The sequence below is a fragment of the Thunnus albacares genome, chromosome 2, assembly GCF_914725855.1.
Source record: "Thunnus albacares chromosome 2, fThuAlb1.1, whole genome shotgun sequence".
In the NCBI taxonomy this organism is placed as follows: domain Eukaryota; kingdom Metazoa; phylum Chordata; class Actinopteri; order Scombriformes; family Scombridae; genus Thunnus; species Thunnus albacares.
The window spans coordinates 24,245,757-24,263,544 of record NC_058107.1 but is presented as its reverse complement, the minus strand read 5'-3'; the positions used below and the strand labels follow the sequence as shown (position 1 = coordinate 24,263,544).

At 43.0% G+C, this 17,788-nt stretch overlaps 1 protein-coding gene across 1 annotated transcript in view; it reads right to left on the bottom strand.

Annotated features, from left to right (window-relative positions):
* Positions 1–6,011: 6,011 nt before the first annotated feature.
* LOC122997904 (zinc finger SWIM domain-containing protein 6-like) overlaps positions 6,012–17,788 on the bottom strand; it is a 45,075-nt gene continuing 33,298 nt past the window's right edge. Inside the window, exons 10-14 of the mRNA XM_044374251.1 lie at positions 17,216–17,351; positions 11,826–11,983; positions 11,545–11,708; positions 9,929–10,010; positions 6,012–9,806 (exon numbers count right to left, since the gene is read on the bottom strand). Coding sequence (XP_044230186.1) covers positions 8,941–9,806; positions 9,929–10,010; positions 11,545–11,708; positions 11,826–11,983; positions 17,216–17,351 — 1,406 coding nt within the window. The 3' untranslated portion in view covers positions 6,012–8,940. The remainder of the gene's footprint in view (positions 9,807–9,928; positions 10,011–11,544; positions 11,709–11,825; positions 11,984–17,215; positions 17,352–17,788) is intronic.

Sequence of the window (17,788 nt, the reverse complement as noted above, 5' to 3'; positions counted from 1 at the left end):
TCTTTTGGCATAAGTCCTCTCCGCTCTCTTCAGCATGAGTCCCCTTCTTCCTTTCACTCTCTCTCTCTCTGATTATTTTCACCATGTTCCTCCTCAAACATCAGCTTTTCAGTGACTATTTTCTCTCTTCATGACTACACTTCCTTGCTTTTCTTTCTTCCTCCTCACTCCCCTCTCTATCTCTGTCTCGCTTTGGTCTCTATTCAATCAATACCTCATACACTCTCCACCTCTCTCTCTCGCTCTCTCTCTCTCTCTCCCTGACATTCAGACTCAGGAACCTGATAGGATTTCATTAGTACCTCTGGATCTTGTTGTATTATTGTTATCCCTCCCTGAAGAAGACAGGGATTAGCGCTGGGGCTGGAGACAACTTAAAGTAATAAGCCTGGAGCTAACAGTCCACAATCACACATACACAGATACACCATACACACACACTCATACACCCACAAAGGTGAGCAGGGAAGGAGAGAGGAGGCGGTAAAAATCCACATGCGAAAGGGAGGAGGCAGCCAGCACACTATTCCCGTATTGTTATTACCGTACCAAACCAATCACACAGCTTCATACATCCAGCCCAGTGAGAGCAAGGCTCGTCGCTTGTTAGGGAGGGAACAGTTTGTTACAGGGGGAGAATGGTGCGTAACTCCTGTCACTGGTTCTGCATATAGAAAGGCCTGGGATTGGCCTGAGGCTATCTGTGTTTGCAGATGGGGGATGGGAGGAAGGAAGTGGGTAGATTTGCATCCCTTTGACTCTATATCTCTAAGCACCAGAGGAAGAGGAAGAGGAAGAGGAAGAGGGAGAGGAGAGGAGAGGAGAGGAGAGGAGAGGAGAGGAGAGGAGAGGAGAGGAGAGGAGAGGAGAGGAGAGGAGAAGAGGAGAGGAGAGGAGAGGCTGTGTGAAAACACCAAAAATTATACTGAGAAAACTGTTGGTTGGTAGCTGTTGCTGATTGGTGCCGTCAAGCTCAACTCATGCAAGCATTTAATCCAATCTGATTTACATACTGTAGTGTTCGCCACAGTTGCACTTGACATAAAGTGTTTTTCACTAATACAAGCCCAGCCACACTCATGAGAGGGAGAGAGAAGATGTAGAGCCGAGGCTGCACTGTTCACACAGCCTTGCGCAGGCTCCGAGATTGGCCATTGCATTGACTTGAATAGATTTCTTGTGTGCATGAATAGCCCAGTGAGAGAAAAAAAGACAACGTTTCCTCTCCATGGGTTCATATTGATATTCATAGTGGCTCTCCACACCGAGAGCACAAATGTCACTGAAAATGGCCTTGATATATGCTCTCATTCTCTCCTCTTCCTGTCGCTCCATCCCTCTTTCTCCATGTCTCTCTTCCCCCTTCTTTGTTCCAGTTCGCCGGACGCACGGTGCCTGCTGCTGCCGGAAAGAAAAAAAAAAAGCAGACTGGATGACGGAGTGAGTGGGGGACATCATGCTGTTACTCATTTAGGCTTTTAATCAACCGGCAAAGGAATGTAAAAGCTATCTCTTCCTGTGAAGCCTGCTAACCTTGACTGTGGTGTTGTTTATTCCTGCAGTGCAGCCCCACAACCTCATTGCACACTGCACAGACTCTGAGGGCTATTCTGCAAGCCTAAAAGAATGTGGAGGCTGGTATGAAGTAATTTTCAGCTCAAATTCCATTTCTGTGGTGTCTTTATTAAGGTCTGTAACATTGAAATACTATAGGATATCAAATTCAATTAATTTACTCAATGTCGACATGGTGTCCTGTTACATGTGTGTTTTATGTCTACAAAACATTAGCACAGGAAAAGGAGTCAAGTGGGCTTCTCCTCCATTTCTCTGCATTCATTGTGACATTATAAACACTGTAAGGCAGATTTAAAGCCTTTGGACAGGCATCCGGCAGAAAGTTGGCAATAACAGTAAGAGATGAAGTGAAAGTATTTTTGGGTGGGAGCAGTCGGGTTGCAGGTGCATAAATCTCTTTATATTTGTTAATTGCCCTTGGAAACCATTGGATGACAACACTGCTGGCTCAGGTTTGTTGCTGGGAAGTGGGCACAGTGTGGGGAATGAAAAGTAGAGAAAACCTTTCTACAACTTTGTTAGTAATGAAACTCTGAACAAAACCTTGACATACAGTACATATTCACACCCGAAAAGACCTTAAACAGCTACCGATAGCATAGCTTCAACGACAGCAACCTGTTTGCTGTGAGGTGTATTTGAGAAAGAAGAAAACTGATATGCATAAAACAAACACCAGATGAGGCCCTGCGGAGTAGCTGCATATTCCAGAGTGTTGCTCCGCTGATCTGGTGGTAGTTCAAATGACATTTGGCTGACTTGTTATACATAGCTCAATATCTTCCAATAGCTTATAATGATTACCGATATTGGAACCAATAAAACATTTGTGGGCCAGAAATTGTGAAAGAATAAAATTAAATGATGTGTGTAACTTTGTTCTAACATTTTATGCTCCTCAGAGACTCATTCTGCTCTGCCTGAAAACAGCGAGAATGTCAAAAGAGGTAAAAAAGATGGCACCACAGTGTGTGCTCAGGGTGTAAGTTATGGCCGTAACTTTCTCACTCTGTCAGGCGCTTTAACCGTCTGTCCTGGAGGACACATTAACTTGGTATCCTTAAATAAAGTCCTTTAAATAAAGCTGGGGGAGTTAAATAATGAGAAAGCTGCTCCCACTGTCCTTTCTGCTTTTAAATGAACCTCTGCCGTTCTTATTAATGTCCCCTTATCGCTCATCACAGCCACTGACCCGCTGCTGTAACCCCTTCCCACTCAACCACATGAGAAGCTCCGGCAAGTGGTCACCGCAGAAGTAATTGAGGGCAATTTTCAAATTAAAATTTAAACCCCTCGTCCATCTTCATGCAGTGGGAGGGAACAGAGGAGAGGGGTTTTGGGGCTGATGACTTGATCAGGTTTTGCGAGCCGGGCAGGTACTCAGGCTTGGCGATGTTGGATGATGAACGAGGGGCATTAATCTCTGTGACAGAGAGAGAGGAGTTAGCAGCGGTGATAGCAGCGCTAACGGCTTTAATTAGCATTTAATCAGACGCCTCGGGGCCGATGGAGGGGGAGAGAGGAGATCAAACTCCAACGGCCTTCTGTAAGAAGAGGAGGAAAGGAAGACAGTCCCTGTGGTAGCCGGGCTGATGCTGCAGGCAGTGTTGAAGAACACATGCCTATGATCCTTTTTTGTACTTCTGTAATGATAGCAAGCTCAAAGCATCACAAAGGCCCTGGACCTTTTGCAGAAAGAGGTAATATTCACACATAGACTGCACTCTCAAATACCGTAAACGTTCAGTCTGGGCTTTTCCTAGATAGTTCGACTGTACAAGTACTAATAAGATTATTAAAAGGCAGTTTTTGCAGACGGGGATGTTGTGAGGAGAACTCACATCTTGATGAACATGAGACTTTCCCGGCTGAATCATCAGTACAAAAGATGAGAAACTTTGTTAGAAAATTTCTGACTCTTTGAGTCAAGCCTCTGTACATAAAAATGTAAGGAAAGAAGTCAACCATGACTCTCTATGAGCATTTGGTAAGAAGTATCCAGTCACCTACAGTAGCTATGGAATTCTGTTCATGCACTGCTAACAGAGAGTGGAGGCTAAAACAAATACTTCGTCATCATACATCATAAAAGTTTAAATTTGGTCACTTTCCTATTCTGGGTCGATTTGAGTGAATTCTGAAATGATAGCTTAGTGCAACAATTAAGTGTTTTAAATTTGCTACAGCTCTGATTGGCAACTCTGACTGGTTTCTTCTGCAATAGCAATGGTAGCCCAGGCTCATGGGTATCACAGTATTTAGAGCAATCTGCAGTATGAAACTGATGGAAATGTGACACATTTGTGACCTCAGCAATCCGTATGTTACTCTGTGGTCACGTAGCGTCCCCTCACATCATTTTTAGGGAACCACAGATGTCTAATATCTGCCTGGAATAATAAAATGAAACCAATTTTTAAATCCACTAATTCCAGCCACTGTTGCAGCCTGCTCAGCGGATTTAACATACATTCCAGCAAAGAAGAGGAGAGCAGGGGGACACGCTCTGTGGAAATATTGGATCCAAACATTTGTTTCGCCCTGGGCAAATATTTTATCACTCCAGGCAAAAAGTATTCACCTGTGAGATCACAAAAATATCTTTGAAGACACAACTTTCTGTTGGATAACAGGTGAAAAAAATAACATAACTAAGGTTTGCATATGTAAAGATGGACATAGTGTGCAATGACATCATCCACTGGTTTGCATGGAGCCTGTTATGAAGACTACAGAACACCCATGTTTTTTTCTGGTTGGAGCAAAGGCCTTTCAAATATAGGGAGCAAGATGGAGCAGGAGGGTAAAAAGAAGGAAAAACATGATTTCTCAGCAACAAAGTTGAAACAATTAAATCTGATGACAGGACACTCCTGTGTTTTTATGTTGAGGAACATTGATCCCTGTCTGCAGATTATGACTTTTAAAGTAAAGCAGCATACACTACATTCTGCTTTGCAGCATTCACCTGCCACTATAATCTGTCCTACACAGCACATTTGAAACTCAGAAATGCTTTGCTTTTTGTTCAGCTTCAAAATTTGCTTTCTATAGGTGAAACTTTAAAGCATAATAGAGCTACAGTTCTGCAAGAAAATGTCAAGTCCTTGATGTGTTGTAAAGCCGTGGCACAGTGTGTGTGTGTGAGAGAGAGAGAGAGAGAAAGAGAAGGAGAGGGAGTGAATGCTCCAGATAAGAGTTTTGATGGTGATAGTGAGGAAGAGGGCTTTTGGCATGAAAGGGGCCAGTGTGTGATCATGATGTCATTAGAAGTATACAGTGAGACAGACCGGAGGAGGCTGCTGCACCGCTCTATACCCAAGGGATGTCATTACCAACTGGAACTGAGCAGGGACCTGAGCACAGGTCAGACACACAGGAAGTGTTCTCTCTCTCGCACGCACATACACACACAGGAACAGGTGTACGCTTACTCGCATGGATACACACATGCATAAGTGTGTTTTTATGCTCAGACGCACACACTATTTCTCACAGGCAGGCATCCATCACATAACAAATGGACAGTTCTGTCTGGCCTCTGACAGCCGACTGGTGCTTTTGTTGCTAAACCTGACGAATTCCTCAATATCCAAGTGGACACCTCTATGGACAAATGTGCCTCATTAATGAGCGCACACAGATGGACGACGCACACACACACACGTGCGCGGGCTGAGGGCTCGTGCTGTGCTAAGTTGCCATGTGTATACTGGTGTAGCAGTCTGCGCTTCATTACTGTTCACACACAGACAGTTGCAGTGTTTTTGTGTCAATGTTTAATGAGGGGCTGGGAGTCGGGGGACCTTACTGCTGTCAGGAGCTCCTGTAGTCTGGAGCTACCACCTGTTCCCATTCACTCCCTAAAGGCTTTAACACACACACATACACACATTCACAGGAAAGACACACAAAAGCATGCAAACAAGAAGCAGCATGCACAAAAACATGTCCACACACACACACACACACCTGACAAACTACATACACTGATTTAGTCATCCTGTGGCACCACTGTCAGTGTTGGATGCATGTAAACAGGTTATTGTGGTTGGCTGAGCCTGGCTGCCTGACAGAAGCTACAAAGACCATGGGAATATCAATTGATACATTTCATATTCCTCGTCAGCTCGCCGGGATGACAGCGTGAAAGCTGCTGCCAGCGAGAGTGATCCCTCTCTGCCTTCTCCTGACACCACCGTTTGATGGAGATCTGAACCGTCCTGACTGATTGGCACTCACTGACACGCCGACCAACGCACGCCTTCTAGCTCACAGACCGCGTCCCATAATGATCCATGACAGACTCTCTGAGACAAAAGAGAAGCTGTAAAAAAAAAAAAAAAGAAGAAGAAGAAAAAAAAAGACTTCTTCCTGTTTTTTTTGTGTGTCAGGGTGCAAAAAACAGCGTTGAGAGGACATAAACGTACATTTCAAAAAACTAACTTTTATTAAAACAAAAACGAAAAACAAAAAAAAAAATCAATTATTGACTCATTAATAACAAGATTATAAAACAGTGATTTAGTTACATAAATAAATTGATATCGGTGTATCAAATCTTAATTTCATAAGCATGTATACATGGGTCATTGTAATAAATAAAATGGGAGAGCAGAAGATTCCTACACAAACAAACAAACAAAAAAAAAAAAAAACTAAAATAAAAACAGCTAGAAAGACTCAGAGGAAATTGTTTCTGAAGAGAACAAGAGACACTGGACAACGTATTTTTCACCAAACACACGTGAGGAATTGCTTTGTTAAAGCATGAGTTACACAGCCATTCACTTACTAATTAAGGACACTAAAGCTGGGACCAAGGTGGGTTGTCTCTCACCTCTTAGAACGCGTTTGGTTGTTAGATAGATCTCCTGTTTGGTTACTTTAAAGCGTTAAGACAAGGCAAGAGAAAAGGCTGCTTTTATCTTTAATGAACGCAAGATAGAAAAAGATGCACAGAAAAGAAAAAAAAAATCCGATATAAAGAAGGTAAAAAAAAAAAAAAAAAAAGGCAAGTAATGATAGGACAGCTGAACATTGCAGAGGAGACACTGGTGTTACGTGTACTGAGGGGAGGAAGTGAGGAGACTCATTGTGTTTGTCTTAGCTAGACTGAACCTGTGCATAATTGTCTTTTACTATTAAGTTACTCTGATAAGGTTTATATTACTGCAGAATGAGGCAGACTTCAGCCAAGAAATGTCCTTAAATGCATGTAAGGCTGGACACATAATACATGATTTTTTTTTTTTTTGAAGCCAGATTCATCCCCAATTAGCTCCTGTATAAAGCACATTATAGCTATTTCCCATAGGATTCCATGGAAAAATATGCTAGGACAACAGCTTACATGCATAATTAAGTACTTCAAGAAATCTTGTATTGTGTTTTCAAACATTTATCGACCAATGGCCTCCTTCTCTCTCTATGCTTTAGTCAGCAGGAATGAAGTAAGACAACAACGTTTCTCTCCGTCATCACCAATTTGACTCAACCTGCGTTTTTCTGACGGGATCCAGCGTCTCAAGTATGAACACGTGCGGCCCCGTGAGTCCAAAAAGCCCGTCAACAAGCTCAGTCTAGTCATTCTGATATGTTCTGTTTTTCGACAAAAAGAAAAAGAATAAAGAGAAGACAAAAGAGAGAAAGAGAAGGAGAGCGAGAGAGAGCAAACTACAGCGGCTTCAAGTATTTCACATTACATAGAATACTCTGTATAAATTAGTTAACATATACTTTCAGATCCTCCATATTCAGACATATACTATGGCATATATACAGAGTACAATAAATGCTCGCTCATGTTGTGTCATGTTTTTGTCTTTTTTTTTTTCTTCTTCTTCCTGTAGTCAGTCGTTCATTTGTTCCACCTTTTTCCTGTGTAGAGAAATCCCTGAGAACGTTCTGGTTGACAATTACTGAAGGTTCCACACAATGAACTATAACAGTAGAAAGTCTAATTTCTATGATTCACATGCACAGAGGGAAATGACACTGGCCTGTTCCGAAGATACCGAACAATGGTGGCTATACTGTAGAGATGAGGGGGGGGGGGGGGGGGGGGGGACTGACATACTGACACGTCGTCTGAGTGCGTTGTCGCCAATTTTTGGGGTGAAAGTACCGTTCATTGCGAGGGGCGGTGACGTACAGCAGAGCTGAGCGCAGGAGCACTCAGCAGGAATCTGACTCCGTATCTCCTCATAACCTTGGTCTCGCTAGTGAAACTCCTGTTTAATTAACACTGTCAGCTATCATACATGATAAATATCATGATAGCATAAATAAACTGGGAGCAGGTTCAATACCGTATCATGAGGTAGTCGTCTCCCTCTGGGTATCTGTTTCAACTAGAAAACTCAACTATATCAGTGATTAAGTCCAATTTGGGCTGTTAAAAAATCACAGCTGTGCTACATTACATTAATGTAGCAATAATACTCATTATCTTTGCTTAATGTGCCATCACTGTAGAGCCTGTATACTGTCCTCTGTCTAAAACAGGTCCTCATTATAGAGGTGGGTGAGATTACAACACTAACAACAACAAGAGTTAGCATCGTTGTGTGTAATGAAGCAAATGCCTGGGACCCAGAGAAAACTAATGGCTGCTGAAGTGCTGCTGCTGCTGCTACTGCTGTCTGGAGAAATGCTGATGGCGGCTTTCTGTCAGTGCTAACCCAAGCTGTGCCGAGCCAAGCCGAGCCGAGCCGAGCCGAGTTAAGCTGTGCAGTGCTGCCCAGCACCCACAGGTGAGGGCCTGGACAAAGGGAGGTGCTCTGTGTGGTTTAAAGCCTTAGTTTCTCTTTGAGGATGCCGAGACGGTTTTTTTTTTCTTCTTCTTCTTCTTCTTCTTCTTCTTTTTTGTTTTTACATGAGCGCTATTGTAGAAGGGCTTCAGCCACTTGACAACATATAACTCAATATACACTGAAAAAGGGAAAAAAGATGTTTTAAATCATAAAAAATAAAAGGAACAAAAAAAAAAAAGCCATTTCACTTTTCATTTTCCTTTCGCACACATGTAGAGAAATACACACAACATTCACAACGTGACAAATTTCCTCTCTTCTGAAAAATAAAAACACTTCTGTACACATAGTAGTAATAATATTATTAATAATAATAATAGTAATAATGTTTATAACAATAACAACAGCAAGAACAATAATACCGCGTGTGGCTCTGTTGATTTTTTTGTCATCTTTTCCTTTCTCTTTTTGCTTCATTGTACAAGTCACATCCCTCTTTTCACTTGTCTATTGTATAAGTCCAAAAGAAGTTCAAAAGGCAGACTCAAGTTAATAGAAAAGTACTAGAGTGGGAAGGGGGGGCTTTTGGCAACCCCCAGCCTCACCCTCAGCCAAACCGCTCCCTCACCAGCATCATTAGTTTCTTTTTGCCCTTGTAGATCTGTTTCAGGTTGTCTATGAACTGCGTGAACTGAATGTGTCCGTCGTGAGCCATCATGAAAGTCTCCCGGGCCTTCCCAAGGAACTCTATGAACTCGCTGTAGTGACGCGGGCTGATGTGTGTGAGCCGTGAGTGTGTGGTGTTGATGTAGGCCCCGATGGTTGCGTCCAGCAGCTGCCTGAGCGGCGCCTTGTCCAGGGACATCAGCTTCCCAGAGTTTCTGCGGCTGTGCAGTGCCGACACCATGCCCGGCGTGGTCAGTGTGCACCGCCGCAAAATGTCAGATAGCACGGTGGCACACTTCACGCTCTTCACCACCAGGGGGATAACGGCGGCCAGCTCGTTTTTCCCTAGCGAGTGGCTGAGCGCGCAGGCCCACAGTACGTCGTTGATGGCGGGGTGCGTGTCCTGGTTGTAACTGAGGTTCAGATGAGCCATGGCTAACGTCGCCAGCTTGTAGGCCCTCATGGGGTAACCGCGGTGTTCCATGTAGCGCGCTATAGTGAAGAGCTGTGTGTAGCTCATCCCTGTCGCCGCCGCGTCCAGTACAATCTGGTAGGCTGTCTCGAAGGCAATGTGGTCCTTTTCACAGAGTGTGAGAGCGGAGAGGGCGCAGTTCTGGGGGTCCTTCATGGCACACTGCAGGGCGAGGGTGCGGGCGGATGAAGCCAGGTTCTCCTGCTGGTGGCAGTCCAGGTGGAGGCGTACGATAGTGCTGTTGGACATGACAGTGGTGGCCACGATACTGGTGGCTTCTGTGGGGGTGAAGAGGGTGAACCAGCTCTGCATGATGCTGTCCAGGGCGTACACTCCTGACACACACACAAACAGGAGAGAATGAAGAGAAAGTTGGGAGCGAAAGCAGCACAATCTGCACCTGATGCACATTTTAAAACAACCAAAGATAAACGAGTGAGTAGTCTGGGTCACTTACCAACTTCAGTGGCACATGTGACTAACCAGCGCACCATTTCTCTCCTCCTCCAGTTTAATGTGGACAGAGTTATTCTCATCACCTGAGCAAGATGGAAAAGAAAAGACGGACGTCAGGTGAGTTGTAGAAAAAAATGCTTCAACAATGAAACTCTACCTTGCAACAAACTGTACAATAAGGCTGAAATATTTATTTTGAATAGGTCTTGTTCAACGCTGTAGCTAAGGAACTATATGGGACAAGATTTTATTTCATTTCCATCAATCCTTTTTTACTGTTTCCCTTTGCAATTGTATTTTATACTAGCTGAGACACACGGCAGCTATACACAGCACAATACAACCTAACAGAGTTATAATAAAAAAATCCAACTTGGCATTCAAATGATACAAAGTAGAAAATCTAATTTAAGAATATATCCAAGAAAAATTTAGCATTAAATTAAAGTAGTTTTGTTATCACATAAAAATAAGTGAAGTAACTAAAACATAGTGACAAAGGGAGGCTACACAGTTCTACTGTGGAGCGAGCTTCAAAACAGAACTGATAAGCATCATTTTAATTTTTGAGTTTTTGAAGCAAAATTAATTGCTCCAGGTTCAAAGGCAATAAAGAGCTCTTGCCTGATCTGCAAAAGCCTTATAAAAAACTTAATAAATATACTGTATTTAATTTAGTAAGAAAAAAGAGTCATCATGACATACAGTATATATGTCAAACATGTATCAGCCTGCTAAAAAGGTACAGTATATACTGCTGAATAAAACAAACATTATGTTCCGGTGTCTGTAGTTAAGAATTTAAGGGAAATTTCTGTGACAATCTGAAAAATAAAAACTGAGCTCAACACAAGGCCGGTCCTTCTGGTGGTGCTAACATTCAGAAAGCACTAGAATCCAACACCAGCACTCATATTCCAGTCTAAGGTGCACAAAATGTAGACGCTATAAGGAGGGAACACAGTAATAAGGTCCTTTGAGTCATCTTTAACCCTTTTCCCAATATTCAGACATGTTTAGATTTGCAGAAAGCTAAAGGATACACAGAGGTGGATCTGTGATGGTATAGTAGACAACTCAAGGGAGACATGAAGTCTGGTGATTGTTCTGCATGGTCGTATAATGGCCATGCAATATGAAGCCATTTCACAGGGCGGTAAGTGCACCCTATAGTGCAAATACTGTTCCCTCATGATGATCCCATATTCCACGATGACAAGGCCATCACACATTTTTTTTAAAAACTAGTTTTACAGTATCAAGGTTTCATGAACACAAGAATGAAGTCAAATTCTGTTTACAACCTCTCAATTCAACAGATGTAAACATAAGTGAACCATTATGGCAGCCTCAAGACCTGTTCACTTTTTTCTCTAGAAATTTAGGGTTAGGGTTAGGTTATCACTGACACAACAAAAACAAAAACTCAGTAAGAATCAGTGTGACAGAATTCAGGGTTTTAACAGTTTAAAAAATAAACAGTGGCCTTATAGTGACTTGGTATTAGTAGAGTATTGCAAATGAATGAATATTGGTTGGTATTAATTTGCAATATTAAAACTATAGATTTAAGTATATTGAACATAGTATCCACACTACGTGGGCGTGTCTGCATACCTGCAGTCCAAGCTCCAGAGAGACTTTGAGAAGTGTGATGTCAGGCAGGGTGTCCATCAGAGTGGCGATCTTGAATGCATCCTGTGCCAGTTTGAAGATGTGAGACGATGAGTGAATGTTTTTCTGGATGGACTCCAGGACTGTCTCCAGCCTGCGACTGTCACCTGGAAGAGATAGGGAACAGGACAGGAATGTTTTAGAACAGGATATGTTAGCGGGATAGCTTTTTTCCGTGTACTATATATGTTTATGTCAGCGTGTATTTGCGAATATGTCGGCACCTTTGGCAGCAGTGAGCATGGTGGAGGCCAGCTCACACTGCTGAGACTCTATGTGGCTCAGGGTGAACCAGCGTGGGTAGCGGTTGGGCACCACGGACACGATGTGGTGAGGTCGTGACAGGTCACCGGACGAGGCCGTCGATTCCAACACCGGCAACCTGACGGAGAGACAGAAAGAGAAGATGATACTCTGCAGAAAACAATTTACTTCAGTTAAATATATCATATAACGAATGATGCTTCAGAATAAGAAAGACAGAGATTGAGAGGATAATAATCAGAGAGACACCAAGAGTCCATGAATGATCAAAATCACACTTTCTTCATACAGTAACAAGAAGACAGACAGAAATACTGTAAAGACAGAGAAAATCTTCATTATGAGTGGTTTGAAAGTGACTTCAAAATGAAAATGACTTCAGTGATCACAGGGGGATTACAGTTATCCTATCCCTGCAATTTACTTCCAACCTAGTATTTAATCACCTAGAAACCAAGGTATAATTAGTATTTTCTTCACTCTAATTGGTCATAATGAAGTCAGAGCCGTGCAACACCTGCTAGTGGATGAAGAAGCTTCTCTAGTTCCCCTCTCTCTCTCTCTCATTATAATAACACTGACAGGGCCAGGTCCTCACCAGCACCATGAGCAGAACCACCATTACCACTGTGACCAGCTCATCTCCTATTCTGCTTCACTTCTCTTCCCTCCGCTCCCACCTCAGTTTCAAAGGTCTTCTTTCCTTCAGAAGACAGCACAACCTGGCCTTCTCTCAGCCAATCACAAAGCTAATTGAGTCCACGGGGAAATTAAGGAATTCACCTTCCAGCCCCGTAAGGCTGGACACACATCAAACAAATACCGACACACATGAATGAAAAGAGCCAGCACACACACACACACACACACACGCATACGCTCAGACAGACACACACACCTGCCCTTTTGAAAACACATCAAAGCAGCCCGGTAAAAGCAATGTGATGCTAAATGCCAGTTTCAATTTCAGAGCAAAGTGCATGTGATACTGTTGCCACCTGAGTGAAGGCATGTACAAAAACAGCCTCTTCGTCACTCGGTTTTGCCCAAGAGGGCACAAATGGGGGCTCGTCACTTGGAGAGAGAAGGTGACAAAAACCCGGTCGAGATACGCGAGAGTGTGAACACTGACACTTGGTGTAAAATGGAGATGTTTGGAAGCCTTAGCAACAGCCAGGTTCCTTCCACACACATCTAAAGAGCTGCTAAAAGCTCCCACCACACTGGGGACTTCTGGAAGATTCCTGGGGTGTAGCAAAGCAAAAAAAAAAAGGGCCCTGGGTAAAGATGGAGGCCTCATCAACATTCCTGTCTTTGTTTGGTTTTCACCAGAGAGCCAGAGGCCTCCATTGGATGGGAGCTTGAGAGGCCTGGCTTGCTGAAAAATAACCTCTTCAAAATGTTGGGGAGGAAAATCCATACTGGGCTATTGTTCCATGAGAAAAAAAAAAAAAAAAAACAAATGATGAAAAAAAAAAAAAAAATCCTCATGGATTGCTGTGAAGCATTCAGTCTGAGCACAAGTACAGTAAATTTGCTGCCGCAGGTGCGTTCTCATCGAGCACCTTGTAAACTACAACAAAATGGTGCACACTGGCTGTAAACATGATCATCTTCTCTGCGCAATAACACTACACAAACTCTCAACTCGACGTCAAGTGTGCTTAAAACATCAAATTAAACTCATATTTCTTTACAGAACAACCTTATCTTCCGGATATAAATGTGCATCAATGATATATAAAACACTAACAGAGTGAGCTGTAAGAGGCAATCAATTCCCTGTGCAAGGCAGTGAGAGGAGGAGGGGGGGTGGGGGGTGGGTGGGTGAGGGTTGGGGGGTGGTGGTGGGCAGCAGCAGCTCTGGTGTCAAACGGGTCCTGTGGCACTGTAGCACCCTGTCACATCTGAAAAAAGGGACACAGCAATACGTATCGCACCAGAAATATTCAAGGGCGACGGAGTGAAGTGAGTCTGCAAGGGAGCACAGAAGACAGACGCCATATAGTGAGGAGACACGGATATGTAGAAACAGCTGATGGGTTGCAGTTTCAGTAGATCAGGGGGATTATTTATGGAATAGTAACACACACTTAATTGCGTATTTATACACAGGAAGAATGAGATGCAGACCGAGAAGTGAAAAAGAAGGAAGTATGACATTGATAAAAAGCAGTCCAGTCAGCTGGTCAGCATCACCATGACTACTGACCTCTCTACCTCGTGGTCCTTTCCCTTTCTGACTGTAAACACCCTTCACTTTCATAATTTATCAAGCACACATCTATCAGCTAAGCTACACATCCGCTGGAAGACCTCCACTCTATACACAAACTCAAAGTTGGAAACCGTCAGCGCGACCGCTCTGCTGTCTTGACAGGAGTGACGAGAGGTAACCCCCCGAAATTCAGCGCGCAGCTCTTAAGTGCCTAGTATGCGTGAAAGTGACATCTGCTTTGAGTGAGGCACTGTTTTCTGCACAGCATCAAAACGGTGATCAATTTCTCAGTATTCTAAGAAATTTGCCTTAATTTGAGCTTAATCTTTGTGCATTTTTTTTTGTTTTTAAGAAATGTCAAAAGAGCACCGACAATAGGATTTTATCTGACTCATAGGTAAGCATATAACCATTCAACTGAATTTAAAACATGAAAAACAAAGAATGTAGTTGAACCCTTTTACTGATACCCGCTTGCTCTATTGTTTTCAAGTGGTCTAATTTTACCTGTTAGTATTATGATTATGTGTGTGTGCATGTGTTATAGCATGTGTCGAAAAAAAACGAGTGAATACTGATGGCGACTTGAATTCTGAGCATCTTTTTTTATGTCTGTCTGTCTTTTTCACATGAATATATGCATGATCGAAAGAGGAAAACATTCAGAAATGTTTTGTGTGTTTTCAGGGGCACTGCATGTAATTGTAACAGACTACACGGTCTGACCTCACTTAAAGAAACGGGGACGTCAGCTACCTGCACGTGTCATTGCTATATCATTGACTTCGTTTATCCTAACGCTGCAGTTATGATAAACAATGCTGTATATTCAAAGATTATGGATTATGCGGAGGATCAAAGGTTGTGGATTATAGTGAGGATCTAGATTCATTAGCATTGGAAGACTGGTATCTTATATGGAAATCTTATATGATAACAAGCGGTTGGGATTTGTCTCCTTGGCTTCCAAAGAATTGAGATAAGAACCGTCTCCTGAGAGGGAGCGAGTTGCTTCTTCTATGGCTGCAGAATTCAAAATCTGGGCAGCTCGTGAACCAATAGGCAGTGTTTTTTTTTTTTTTTGTGTGTTGGCCGCTCACACCAAGCCATCGCACAGCATATGCTGCTCTCCCATGCTTTAATTAACCTCATCCACAGTGCACACACACACACACATGCTTTAAAATACTTCACTGGATATGCATTTGTGCATGGAGCCAGTCTGACTTCCTCTCATTTAAAAAAAAAAGCTGAGAGAAACTGTGAAAGAGTACAAGACAAATAAGGAAAGCAAGTGGAAAGTGAAAAAGTGTGTGTGTGTGTAAATGAGCGAGAGAGCTAGACTTTTTCTCTCTCCTTGTATCAATGATAGTGTTATAATGGGTCCATTAAAATAGCCCTGGTTCCTTTACCTCCTCCTCTATATTTAACTATTCGCCGTCCCGTGGGAGCGAGGAGGTATATGCTATCATATTACACTACGCTACATTACACACATTCATTATGTGCTGAGTAGACACCCCTGGCTCCCAGGAGCACCCATAAGTGGCCATATTATTCTAAATCGCCGGTTTCACACCACAGGAGTGAGGATGGAGGAGGTGAGGGGAGGAAACAGGGGAAGGTGAAGGGAAGTAGCAAGGGAGGGAAGGGAGAGGCTGACTCAGGGAAAACAGGTTCGGGACACGGGTTAGAGGCAGCGGCTGGATGTGCAACCTTGAAACCGCACGGCTCCTGAATGAAAACTCCGACCATATTGTTTTGGTTTCGTAAGCATATTATTTCAATTCCTGCCGCCTCCTAACTGGTTAACAGCAGGAAGGTGTGAGCGCTGTGTTTGCTGTCCTTTTGTTCTGCAATTGTCCAACTGTGACACTTGACGGTGTAAGCCTTAAAAAAAAAAAAAAAAAAAAGAACTCACTTCCCATTCATTCACTGAACATTTGCCAGTTTTCCAGTGATGGACTCAGAGGCCTCGCTTTGTAGAAACACAACAAACATCTTCCCCACACTGCCCTGTCCCTGTTGGCCCTGTGTGTGTGCATGTGTGTGTGTATGTGTGTGCTTCCTCCTCATTACAGCCACACTAATTACACTCTCATTAATGTAATTAATATTCACTGATCCAGCTCCCACTAGTCACAACATCAAAACACAGCAGCGCAGACTGATTAACACACATACACATGTACACATTGTCCACAGATGAATACACACAGGAGCTTAATATAGAGAGATCACATGGACAACGCACAGTCAGTCCCACAAACAGGACAGAGCCACACACAGACACAATCCTCTATAAAGTTCCTGTCTGGTAAAAACCTCTTAAATCTTCTGTTTATAACTCAGATTTGGCCATGATGACAAAATATGGCAGATCACCACAGATATCTTGTGATATCAGAAGCTTTTACGAGTTTTACAGCTGGAATCTGAAACCTGAATGCCGTGTGCTTGATTGCAATCTGCAAAAGTAAGTTGTTAAGCAAGTGATGCAGTTGGTTGGTCTTAATAGAGGTGTAACTTTGCTGATTTGAACTGTTTCATTCAATTAAATTCAAAGATTTGTAGACACTGACTATGTACGCACTTTAGTACACACATCAGTAAGTGAACGCGTCACCGTCTGACTGTCTTCAGTTCAGTAGTACATTCAGTATGTTGCTGGTTCAAGCTGTTATGTTCAGTTCAATGCAAAATTAGGCGTAATAGCTCAGCAGCAGAGTATTTGCAACAGTTATCACATCATGATGGTTTCTGTGGTTTTTGATGCCTTTTAGTAACATACTGTGAATCACTGCTGAGCTGAAAAGGTGCTCTTTGTCACCAGTGAGGGGAGCTCCACTGCTAAAAGCTACTGATTTGGTCGGAGGTGATTGAGTACAGTCAGTTCAGTTTGAAGATTTGTTTGTACCGAACAGGCTTTGCAAAAACAGCCATGTTTTGGAGCTGACCGCCGTACATTGAAGAGTTGGAATTTTTAAAAGGCTCCATAAGACCGAACTTGGGAGGATTTTCTTAATCCAAGGATCAGCATGAAATACTTCAAATGAAAGTCAATGAAATCTGATCAACAAGGTTTTGTCATGATTATAGCCACACACACACACACAACTTTAGGGTACCTACCTCATGGCTCTCAGTGCAATTTTGTACGCTAGTTCAGCGTCGTGAGGTAGGAGAGAGGTGAAGAGATAGCGGGCGAAGGTGTGCATGGGAACACTCTCTCTGTGGACAATCTCCCCCAGACCAGCGTACGGGCCAGCTGTGCAAAAAACACACAAACACAAACAAGAGGAACGGTTATTAGTGACAGATGAAAAAGGGGGAAGAAATTAACAATTATGTGACTCATTGGATCCATGAATTTTATGGAATGGTATTGAATTTTATAGCATATACAGTAAAAACAAACAAGAAAAACAACTGTTTTTTCATTCTGTTGTACTGTGAGTTGTGCTTTTTTATGCTGTAATACACTTAGGAGAGACTTATCTGGTCTATCCCTCCCAGCCTGGGAGAGTCAAAGCCACGCGGCATTTAAACAAACTGTGACGTCAAAAACCATATGGTCGTGTGTAGACTTGGCCCTGCGCTCTCTCCCTTCTCTCCCCCTCTTCCTCCACTTCCCCTCGTCTCTAGTGGGTTATTTTAAACCCCAACAGGCTCCTAAGCCACAGACCACATCACACAGTGGCGCGG